Below are 12,018 nucleotides of genomic sequence, written 5' to 3' on the forward strand. Positions count from 1 at the left end.
AAATATTGTAACACAAGCTTCACAAAGAGAATGGATGATTCAACTTTATGTTAACCTTGATCGACTCAACCAACAGCAGCATAAGAATTTTAACGTCGTCTCTATTGATCTTGTACAGGATGACACAAAATAATGAATCATAGTATAAACATCATACTATACATATTTTGAACTACTATTTTTGTTGGACTTTTATTAAACTTATCACAAGTAGCTTTGCTAAAATTACGAATGTTATAAACATGTATTAAATTATATGATATTTTAAACTAATATTTTTCTTTTCTCCATTGCCTTAAATTAAGTGAAATCAATCATTTTTATAAAATATATATTATTTTTTACAAATAATCATTTTATAAAACTAGACAAACGTGTTTTACATATTACTCCTACCTAATATATATATATGAGCCAAACAAAGGTGAGAAATCAAGATGGGGTCAAGAGCTAGCTCGACATCCACCACCTACCATTCCGCAAGGACAAGCGACCGCCCACCCGCCTTAAGTGGAGCCCCGCCCCCAACCCTAGTTAAGGCCTTAAAAAAGTGATACTGCAATTATGATCTCGTTTAATTACACAATTCAGATAAGATGAGATGCTTTATTAAAAATTGAATAAAATCTTACTATAATATTACTTTTTAATATTAACTTTATTTTAAAATATAAAAAAATTTAATATTTATTATATTTTATATAAATATTTATAATAATTATATAAAATGAGACGAGATAATTTATACATACAAAACAGCCAAAACTGCAACTACAGGCTTTCCCTAAAGTATACAAAATGTATAAAATGGAATATTTTCTTTCATAAACCTCATGTACAGAACTCTTACCCTGTCACTACACTATACGTAATGTAAGAATGAAAGAATTTCCACTGGCAGGCGCTCTTAACCGAGGGCTCTGGAACCTATACAACTTTTCAAAAAGAAAAAGAAAAAAGAATATACAAATCAAATGGGGCTAATCCTCTATGCGTTGAATTTCACCCATCATGATGCGATTGCTGGTGACTTTGAAACCAAGGAGAGCAGGATCAATTTGCCTTCCTTTTTTGCCCTTCTTTTTGCCACTTCGTCCCCCTTGCGTTCCATCTGTTGCCTCCGAATATACTGCCGTTGACTGAGCCTCTGCTGGCACTGCCTTCCTCGCATTACTCTTCAGCATGTCTATAAATGATGCCTCTGAAACATCAGCATCACCGCAAGATGAAGTACGCCGGAATCGCATGTCTTTCTTTCCAGCTGCCATGGTGTCCGAACCTGAAGTTTTAGAGATAATTAATTACTTTAACCAGGAGAAGAAAGGAGTAGACGAATTTGAAAAGTCAATACCGTCGGCAACACCACTTGGAATTTTCCCCCTCGTAACTGGGTCTGAGACCAGCTCAGACAATCCTTCCTGTGAGGAGGAAGTGTGGGAGACAGGAGGACGTCTCAGCAAAATGTTCTCTGACCCTTTGGATGGAGCAGGCACCCTGATGAGAGGGAGGCCAGACAATGAAATGAAAATCAGATAAAGCAAAGTATGTCTCAGTCATGCATGATTCAATCATAATAAGAAATACAAAAGTACAAAGTTGAAAACTAACAGCTATCAAGAGTCGGATCACGATAAGCCTAATAACAATTGGTCTGTCACACCCTAAAGTGAGGTCTGCCTCCAGTTTACCTCATCCCGTATTTATACTCAAAGCCTAGAATAACATTTGAAAAGTACTAAAAATGCCCTGTTGTAACTATTTCCCTAAGGCTATCCAGGTCATTTAGTACAGCTCTCATGGCATAGAGCTAACGGGTTTTTTCTTCAATAAATAGCAAACTTATAAAACATAAACACAAAGGAAACTCACCGCTCCTTGGAAACTTCCTCCACAAATGAGTTGTTAGTTCCAATCTTGTCATTGTAGAAGCCCACTTTCCCACCTGAGTTCAAATTCAGAAAAGAAAAAGAAGAGTCATTATCATTCTAATACGAGCATAACACAATGGCTTAAAATGAAACAATTGAGATGAAACTACTTGCAGTACCAATTGATGATTGCCTGCTAAGGGCATTAAATGAAATCTGCCCATGATCCAGAGTAGCCAAACCAGCTTGCTCCACCGCACCTTCTTGAATCTCAAAAACTGGACCCTTCACCATACCCTCACTCGGGGGCCCATACTTCCTCCCCTCAGACTCTGAAAACTCATTGCTCCTAGATGACTTGCCGATTGTGTTAGAGTTTTTGTAAATTGCCTGACCAACATCATTGATGCCTGCCAAGTGTGACTGTCCCTCAATCAAGGGAACAGAATCGGACCTAAAAGGCATTGTTTCACTGCTGACCAAGCTGCAGCCCCCCTCATCCTGCAGTGGTTCAAATGAATGAGAACCATAAGATCCTACTGCAAATGAGTTAGCCAGACCAGCTTCTTGGTCCATACGAAGACTGAATGCACTATCAGAGGAGCTTGACCCAGCATAGAGGCCAGATGGCGCCCTTGCTTCCTTGCCTGCATCTAATGGCTCAGTAGATTGAAGGCCTGATTTCTGATGGAGCAATTCCATTAACAATCTTTTTGACTTCTCATCATCGAATCCATCTGACATCCATAAAGTTGCATCTTTAGAAGTCATTTTAGCTTCTGACTCCCTTTTCTGACGCTCAGCATTAATATGCATTTGTTCAATCCGAGACATCCTCCAGTCATTCTCTAGCTGCTCATTGTTCTCAGACCAGCGGCCCTCATTTGCATCCAATTGTGAAACATGAAATTGATTCGGAACCAAAGGATGGTGGGGATTATGCGGGTGGATACTAGATGAAAATGTACCCGCTTGAGCAGCAGATTGCATAAGTGGATTTGGCTCTTGCATATCTAAACCATGAGCACGGGCCATAGCTAGAACATCCAGATTCATCCCTGGAGCACCGGCAGGCAAAGACATTGAACGCTCAAATGACATGGATCCAGGGTCATAAAACCCTTGCCGAAGGCGCTCCTGCAATGAAACATTCCGCTCAAGGTGACTCAGCTGCTCCTCATGGGATGGCCTCTGTTGCCGCTGATAGACATCCAATGGGCCAAACCCTGAAGAATGAGGTCTGTGAGAACCAGCATGATTCCTGAGAAACTGATCAGATTCATCTGGTGGCCATATGGAACCAATATGCCTCTCTCCTTCGATACCGGTCCTCTGCCTCAATCCCATTAACTGCCTGGCCTGCAGCTGGTCTTGTTGAAGAAGCTGCTGGTCCAGTGACTGCATCTGTCCATGCTGTACATGTATAAGCTCAAGTAAATCTCTCTGATGATCTTGTTGTGGCATGTGACTGAATTTCGCTTGTATAAGTTGCTCTAAAGACGGATCAATATGCCTCAAAGGATGGTGAGACTGTTGTTGCAGTTCGTGTAGGTGTTGTTCCAATAAAACCTGATCAAGAACACTGTTGGCTCTGAAAGAATCAATATGCGACTGCACAAGCCCTTGATCATGTAATTGATTGCGTAACAACTGTTTAAGCACCTGCCGGGCTTGAGATTGCTGTTGCTCCTGCAAAAGCTTTTGCTGTTGATGAAGCTGCTGTTGTTGCTGCAATTGATGATGTTGTTGGAGCTGAATCTGTCGCTGCTGTTGCAACTGAAGTGTCAAAAGATGATCCAGATCTGGTGCAGAATGATTGGCCAATTGCGGGTGGTGTATAAGATTCTGACTAGGCACATGTTCTAAAACCGATTCATTTATGTGCGCATGAGACAGCAGATTTCTCTGTTGGAGTTGCTGCTGCTGAAATTGCTGTGCCATAAGCTGCTCTGCTAAGTCAAAATGATTGGATTCCTGCTCCCTGCGTGACAAATGATGAGCAGCCATGGCATCTTGATACATGCTAGGGTCAGGAAGTGTATTTTTTCTATAAACATCAGACCAAGTCTCTGTAGGAAGAGCTGGATCGGCCATAGCACCAAATGGAGCAGCCCTTCCCATGTTCGATGTAACAGATGACTTTGCATGTTTTGTATGATCTTCAAGCTCAGACCAGAGCAAGCCAAACGGGTGCAACTTATTATCATTTTGATTTAGTACACCAGTTTCTGTCAACTCGTTTGGAAGAGAAGGATGAACGAATGAATTTTCTGAAGAATGATGATTGCTCCCACTAGATTTCGCAATAGAATATCCGGTGTTTCCAGGTCTTCCCGGAAATACAATTTCTGGAAGGAAAAAAAAAAAAAAAAAAACAAAGAGAGAGAGAGAGAGAGAGAAGAATCATTTTTTTTTTTTGGGCTAAGTAAAAGAAGAGAATCAATTTGTTACAACAATTGAAAATCAAGATTGCCAGAAACATTAAAAATAGAAAACGGACCTTCTTCTTGCGTAACAAACTTAGGAAAACTTTGAACCTCAGAACGCTGCAGTTGCAGTGTAACCTCAGGCTCAGATGCTCTTGACTGAACATGCTGAGCTGAAATGCTATCAAACTCGGACAATGGCTGGCACAGGTCATTTCCAGCAGATGAATTACTTTCCAAAACAGAAACAGGAGCTGGTAAACTAGCATCTGACGGTCCAATATGTTCTAAGTTTGGGTTAGGTTTCGTGCTAATGGCATATCCATCATTGACTTTCAGATAAGGTAATACTTTGCCCAATTCTTGAAAAGGTGTTCCCTCGGGAGCGTCTGCCATGCGAACTGGCAAATCTGTCCCAAAAAATCCTTGTTCAAACCATAAAACAATGTCAGCCCCAACAAATGGTCCCTGCATCACCCCCTGAGGATCAATGTAGTACAAACTTAACTCCTCAGGCAGAGTTACCCTTTCTAAGTCAATTGTGTCAATGCTGCTACTTTGATTATGCTCAGGAGAAGTCAAAGCAAAGAGAGAACTTGAATTATCGGGAAGCTTGGATCTGATGCCATATGAAGTGGAAAACTTATTGGCATCAGACTGAGCATGCTTGTTAATGTCAGAATCTGTCATCTGCCATCTTTCACCAATATTGATTGGAGAAGCACCACGCTGAGCACCATCAATCTCTGTGGCACCATGGACACCATTACTTTCAGAAAGTTTTGGGGCCAATCCATCATCCAACTGAGGAATTGCTCCAGTAAGTTTATCTTCTGCATCATTAACACATTTCTCAGTAAATGAAGTGCGTTCAAAATCTTTCATAGTAGAGTTAACTAGTAAAGTTGTATAAATATGGTTTGATGGATGTCAAAGTGCTCGGGTAAACAGATACTCACCATCTACCATATTTCTCTGCAAGCCATATTTCAACATCGCACCACCATCAGTTTGATATGGATCATCCATTGCAGCTTCTTGTGAAGTATCAACAACCTCTTCATTGAGAGCAGCGAGTAGGATGCCCTGATTTTGCTCAGTCAAGTCCAAGTCTTCAACACCTAAATGAGGAACCGGTTTGCAAGATTTAAACCAAGAATAAATACATTTTTTACAAGTAAACCAAGAATAAATACATGACAAAAGTAACTGAGCTGAAAATACCTGTAAAATTCTCAGTTGATCTCCCCTTTCTATACAGACTGTACACCATTCCACTGTTTGTGATCTTTCCCCTCCATATGTCACCAAGGATGGCCTGTTGGCATTGTAGGGCACAATAGATTTTAACAAATTACAAGGAAAAATAATTCCTCAGTCACTGCAAAAATATCAAATGAGAAGAAATCGCAATAATTACCTCCTCATCAGCATCTGGGGTGACAAAAGCCAATGGTTCAACAACGCCTACTTGGGTAATAGGAGGTACCTCCTCCATCTCATCTGGCATGTTAGTAAAAGATTGACCAAGCTTTTGCCTCCGATATATGTCAAGAAGCTTTCCTCTTGGGTACAAAAAAGAACCAACAGGGTTGCTCAGTCTCCCAAGTACACTTTCACTTCTGTCAGAATAAACTGCACCAATGGGACCAGAAGACGAACCTCTCCCAATAACATTTGACCTTCCTCGTCCAAGGGTAAATCCCACGTTTGAACCTTCTGTCCGTCCTCTCTCAATTCCAAATCCAGGTGCAGCACGGTTGGGATTTGAAACACCAGAATGAACCTCCGGTCTATGACGTGGCCTCCATTTATCACGAGAATCTGAGTCACGCTCGGAAGCTGAACGGTTGCTACTTACAAAAGGCTGATGGTCATTATGAGCATCTTCCTTTTCTACATCTGTCCTCTTCTCAGTTCGGGAATCCTTATCTTTGTCTTCAGGGCCCCATCTAGATGACCATTTGCTATCACGACGTGTTTCATGCCCAGAATTACGACCATCATGCCACCGATCAGAGGTAGGCAATGCTCTACTCTCACCTGCTTCTCTGATTGAGACATTTTCAGCACGGCGTTCTGCCTTCCTACGATCTCTTCTGCCACCGAGTAAGCTAGTTTCTCTTTCCTCTTCACGCCAGCGACGGCTACTTTCACTGTCAGTGGCAGTCTTTCTCCAATCTTTCCTGTCCTCTGATCCATCCAAACGCCAACCCTCTTTCGGATTGAGGTCAGTTGAGTTTCCAAGAGACGCAGAAGTTGGAGCACGCATTTCCTGTCATATACGAGAAAGCACTAAATGCATTACCATTGTGATACTGCTAATTCACTATGAATCTCGGTATGAGAATGGTCATATTGTCATAGCGTGAAGATAATAAAAAGTAACATAATTAGAATTCATGACAGATAATTAGAAGCTGAACATATTACTCATTATCTAACCTCAACTTATTCCGATACATAAAATACTAATATGAACTCCACTTCTTAAAAATGAACATTGTATAAGTAGCAATGGTATAGAATGAGCAAGTAACAATATCAAAGAAGGTAGAGCCCCCTGGCATGGAGTATCGGTAGCCTTCCCAACAGAAAATAAAGAAGAAAGTTATCGTACTAACTAAAGAAAGGGCTATGCGCCAAGCTAGAATACCAAAATAGGGGGTCAGCGTTTTGACGCGAAAGAAGATTACGCACATCACCTGTCTCCTGAAAGTAAATCAAATGCCATGACAAGAATGAATAACACCTTGTTATCTTCGATAGTATCCCGAAGTATATGAAGAGAAGGAGATTGGCTCAAGTCATGAGCCTCAATACCAACTAATTGGGGTCAGCTACATGGATAGCAGTATATCCTCCCCTATAATCTATTGAACAACCATGTATTTCCATATAATTTAAACGCGTATCCTTTTTTTGCCAGATAATGATATCACTCTTTCAAACTAGCACATTTGCAAGCCTCTGATGCACTTGCATGAACCATCTCAAATGACTCTCCCTCCCTTTATCCTTATTGGTGCTGGCCTTGCTCATGAATAAAAATAGTATAAAATGACTAGTAAATACAGCCATCAATGATTATGAACCTATAAAATATCAATTTTTAACCTGACTTCTTCCTTTTTAGTTGATAAGATAAAGCAAGCACCTGTACTGCCACTAGTTTTTTCATTCTTCTCCTGTTATTCATAATAGATAAATGATGTACAAAAAGGATAGCTACTGCCAAGAATGTGCACAAAGATGTGTATCCAGAGTCCCGCACCTCTTGAATTTCAGAATTTTTACTCCTGCATTATCTCTATGTTGACAGCGGCCTTGTGGTCTAGGTTTAAATTATTGGAATAGTCATACACTCAAATATAATCTAAAGTATAATAGGGACGTCAAGACAATGCATACACGCCCCTCTGACTACTGCTGCAAGAAGCTAGACTCCCTTTTGAAATGTATACTAGTCTAGTAAAAACAGTATGCATGCATGTAACATATGCCTGAATCACTTAAACAGAAAAAATACAAAATAATATGGTACCAGAGAAGGAATGCATGCTCCAAGTAGCAAAAAAATATATATAAAAAGACAGAACTTTCTGTATAACACAAACTCCCAAAAAGAAAATCATCGAGCGCACAATTCAATTGAGAAAATAGCAAACTGTGTACTTGGGAGAGGTCTTTTGCATTTTTTAATTAAATATTATAAAAAAATGTTTTAGTCTAACAAGAAATCTAAGAAATTTTAAAAGCCAAATAGAAATTTAATTTAGATGGTGACAAGTTTGCAGTAAAGATTTTTTATGAGTGGTTTATAATCAAGATACCAATTGTATTTCCAATATAAAAAATCATCTTGATACAATATATGTAAAGGTACATCCACATCAGTCTTACTTCAAACACTAAGAGAAAAGGAAAAGAAATGAAACTATGTTTCCTAGGAAGGCAGATTATACCATTTTAGGCTCAGTTGGTTTGGCATAAAGCCACTGGGGAGACAGAGGTATGCTGCTTTCCGATGCCACTTGATCTGCAACAACAGAAATTAACAACATACACTACATCAGATAAAAAACAGGAGCAAAAACTATAGCAAGTACAAGGGAAATGACTCCATAGGTCATCATTTTGGCAACAAAATAAATCCAATTCAGCCTCAATACCTTTTGACACATCAAGGAACCCCATAAGCCCCTTTTCCTCCCCATTCCCTCCAGAAGCTTCCCCTGGAAAAGATGGAAACACAAAAATTATATGTTACGATTTTTTCCTGAAATATAAATAGCACATTTGAACACAGAATGCTCCAAGCACTGAACCAAAATCTTCAGTGCTTCCAAAAGATTTAAGATAAATTGCTAAGTTCTTAAATTAGCCAACCTCACAGTCCACCAAATCTCAATCATAAAAACCAATGTCATTCCTGTCTACTCATGAACTTCAATACGCAGAAAACTATCTTAATCCAAAAATCAGAACAACCCTAAAGTCATATAAATCCCTCAATTCTAAAACAAAATAATGGAACAAAAAACTAACTGAAACCAACGGTATAATTACAAATAACTCATTGATGATTGAACTCTAAAGACTGCGATGTTTGGAAATTATTAATCAATTTACTAACAAGTTATAAACTCGTAATTCAATCAACCGATAAATGACTTCCAACCAACCTTAAAAAATTAAAACAATTTGATCTGTATTAGGACCAATAAATGGAAATGAAAATCAGAAACGCTATTTGCTGATGATGTCAGAAACCCTAATTGACGAAGTTGACTATTCAATAACGGAAAATGAACTAGTCCACCGCAAACTAGGAGGCTCACGATCAATAACGCCTTACGCCTAACCTCGCGTCGAATCCAAATGTACCAAACCATCAACTACAGCCTTTTTTTTTTCTATTTGGAATCAGCTAAACGAATCGGAACTGGTAAAAACATCGAGACAGTAAATGTGAATGAAGATAAATGAGTAAGGGGAGAGGAAGAGCGGGGAAGCACCTTTGGAGGTACAGGAGTGATCGGACGGCTTGGATGAGATGAGATCGTCCGGTAGATCGAGCTTGCCTTCCCCCATGGAAAGTTTAATGCGTAACCAGATTGATCGAGCGCGCGCGCGCGCGAGAGAGAGAGAGAGAGAGAGAGAGAGAGAGAGAGGGAGGGAGGGAGGATCTAATCAAAGTAGACAAACAACCACCCACACACTGGATTGGAGTTCCGAAGATACAGCGAGAGAGAGAGAGAGAGAGAGAGAGAGAGCCCGCGATCGAGAAAGGGAGGGAGGTACAAAGGATAGTTGCTAAGGTAATTGGGGATTCAGGAGGTTGGGGGAATCTAGGGTTTCGAAAACAGCTACAGAGAACACTTGCAGAGAGAGAGAGAGGCAAAGGGTGAGAGCCGGGCGCGTTTGGGTGGTGGTCAGAAGAGCCAAAACAAAACCGATCAAGTAGAATGACTTCAGCAAGTTTTGATTTTTAAACATTTGTATTTTCAGTTTTTCTTATTTTCTAAGAGTTCCGATAAATCCAAATAGAATTCATAAAATTTTATTGGTCAACTCAGCCTAAAATCAGAAAGATTGGGATTCAGATCTCTATTGGAATTTAGAGCATTTTCAATAGTTTATGAGTAATATAAAAAATGTAAATTATTTGAAGAATTATTTATAAAATGAGTTATATTTAGTTATATAAAAAAATTTATAAAATACAAATTACTATAATAACTCGTTATATGTAATGATATTGTTCATCTTTTAAATAAATTTTTATTTATTTATGCTTTATTTACTTCCTCATTTCTTTTTCTTTTTTTACATTTCAATATAAATCTTTTTTAATTGTTCATCATTTAAAACACCTCTATTTTATTTTATTTTTTTAAATTCCGACTTTGGTAAAATCTTAAAATGAACAGCACTATTTTTCAGTAAATAAGAATTGAAAAAATAAAATGATTTGTTTCTCATTATAAAATAGAGATATTGGCTCAAAAAAAGAAAGAAAAAATATAATTGCAAACACAATTATGCACTAATCTGTGCACTAATATGATATAATTGATCAAAAAATAGATTTTATTGAAAACAGTGTTAATTTAAATTTTAAGTATGAATGAATCAGTATTGGTACACAGATTAGTACGCAACTGTACTTGTATATAGCAAAACTAAGATATATTAACTCCGCTTAGTGATAAACAGTTTTGATATACTCCTTGACAAAAATTCTATTTACAAGTTGGTATAGATGATATACTATATACAATTATATATACAGTTGATTTTGGCATGATTTAGTTTATAAAATAAAATTAATTATATTATAAATTAAATCTTATCATGTAAATGATGTACAATATACATTATCTATACCAAAAGATATAAATAGTTACAAATCAAATAATATGTGATATAAAAGTTTTTAAATAGCACCACTGCAAAGTAATACAATATCACTTCCCATACTATATAGATAAGAGAAATGCTATAAAAAAAAAATTAAAAAAAAAAAAAAAGCTTACACTATACACATCCACCTTATCAATATGTAATCTATCATTTTTATTCTTATATCTTAATGTTTAAATATATATATATGTTGCCCAGATGACTAACACAAGAGGGGGGTGAATTGAGTTGTATTAAAAAAATAACAATTATAAATCAAATATATAATATAAAATATAAACAAAATATGAAATAACAATAAATATAAAGAGTAAGGGTAAGAGAGAAGCAAACTCAGTATGTTAACGAGGTTCGGCCCCACTGCCTACGTCCTCGCCTTAAGCTACCTCTTGAGGATTCCCAAATTCACTATTCAACCTCCTTCAGGTGGAGATAGAAACCTATTACACATTTGAACAACACCGCTACAAAGGATCCGTGTAGAACACCCTCTACACTTGCAATCACCTTACACGTGGTGATTCAACTATTCCCCATGTAGAATACTTTCTACACGCACAAAGGTTATACACACCCTTTTTCTGATACAAAAGTTGATAGTGGGTAGTGATCAGAAAATACTCCTCAATGAGTGAAATAAGAACAATACAGCGCAAACTATATCTCTCAAAATGAACAAGGATTAAGGCTCAATGTTTAGAGAAGAGAGAATGAAAGTTTTGAATGAATGTTGTATGCTATTGGTGTTGTAAATGTGAAGCTCTCAAATGATCTATTTATAGGCATATGAGACTTCATATTCAAATTTAAAAAGATTCACATGTCAAAGACAACATCATTCACTTTTTCAAAAAATTCAAATAAAAGGTTCTTCTTTTTCAATTGTCAAAAACAACATCATTCATTTTTTAAAAAAATCAAACCTAATCTTTTACTTTTGGCATATGACAAAATGAGCACACTTTCCTTTTCAAAAAATTCAAACCTAATCTTTTACTTTTTGCATATGACAAAATGAGCACACTTTACTTTTCAAAATTTTCAAACAAAATCATATACCTTTTGTATAAGTCCAAAAAAGTATCAATCACTTTTGAAAATATTCAAATAAAACATATACATGTGAAAGATGACAATCAATCATCTTTAATATTTTCAAAGTTCAACCCTTTAATCAAGGCATGCACATGTAAAAGATGACAATCAATCATCTTTCAAAATTTTCAAATTTAATTTTCAAAAATATTAATGCACATGTGAAAAATGTATTTTAATGCTTTATGATAAAATATTAATTT

General features: G+C 37.3%; 1 protein-coding gene across 2 annotated transcripts; it reads right to left on the reverse strand.

Annotated features, from left to right (window-relative positions):
- Window positions 1–741: 741 nt before the first annotated feature.
- On the reverse strand, window positions 742–9,770 carry LOC122312937 (protein ESSENTIAL FOR POTEXVIRUS ACCUMULATION 1-like). 2 transcript variants are annotated; one of them, XM_043127614.1, is made up of 11 exons: window positions 9,313–9,770; window positions 8,467–8,529; window positions 8,260–8,333; window positions 5,715–6,569; window positions 5,519–5,612; window positions 5,254–5,415; window positions 4,369–5,124; window positions 2,048–4,216; window positions 1,870–1,942; window positions 1,352–1,494; window positions 742–1,279 (listed from the first exon to the last, which is right to left on the reverse strand). In XM_043127614.1, exons 1-11 carry the CDS (start codon window positions 9,386–9,388, stop codon window positions 981–983), a joined length of 4,764 nt encoding a protein of 1,587 aa, XP_042983548.1. In that variant the 5' UTR covers window positions 9,389–9,770; the 3' UTR covers window positions 742–980. The 2 variants fall into 2 exon arrangements, with proteins under 2 accessions (XP_042983548.1, XP_042983547.1); XM_043127613.1 differs by having other exon boundaries at window positions 4,369–5,127.
- Window positions 9,771–12,018: the final 2,248 nt, after the last annotated feature.

Source organism: Carya illinoinensis, chromosome 6 (genome assembly GCF_018687715.1).
Source record: "Carya illinoinensis cultivar Pawnee chromosome 6, C.illinoinensisPawnee_v1, whole genome shotgun sequence".
NCBI classification, from domain to species: domain Eukaryota; kingdom Viridiplantae; phylum Streptophyta; class Magnoliopsida; order Fagales; family Juglandaceae; genus Carya; species Carya illinoinensis.

Coding starts and splice junctions, on each gene's coding strand:
- LOC122312937 (XM_043127613.1), bottom strand. CDS start 9,388: ATGGGGGAAGGCAAGCTCGATCTACCGGACGATCTCATCTCATCCAAG. Junction 5,613..5,714: donor CCCCAGATGCTGATGAGGAG/GTAATTATTGCG, acceptor CAATGCCAACAG/GCCATCCTTGGTGACATATG. Junction 1,495..1,869: donor GAGGAAGTTTCCAAGGAGCG/GTGAGTTTCCTT, acceptor CCCTCTCATCAG/GGTGCCTGCTCCATCCAAAG.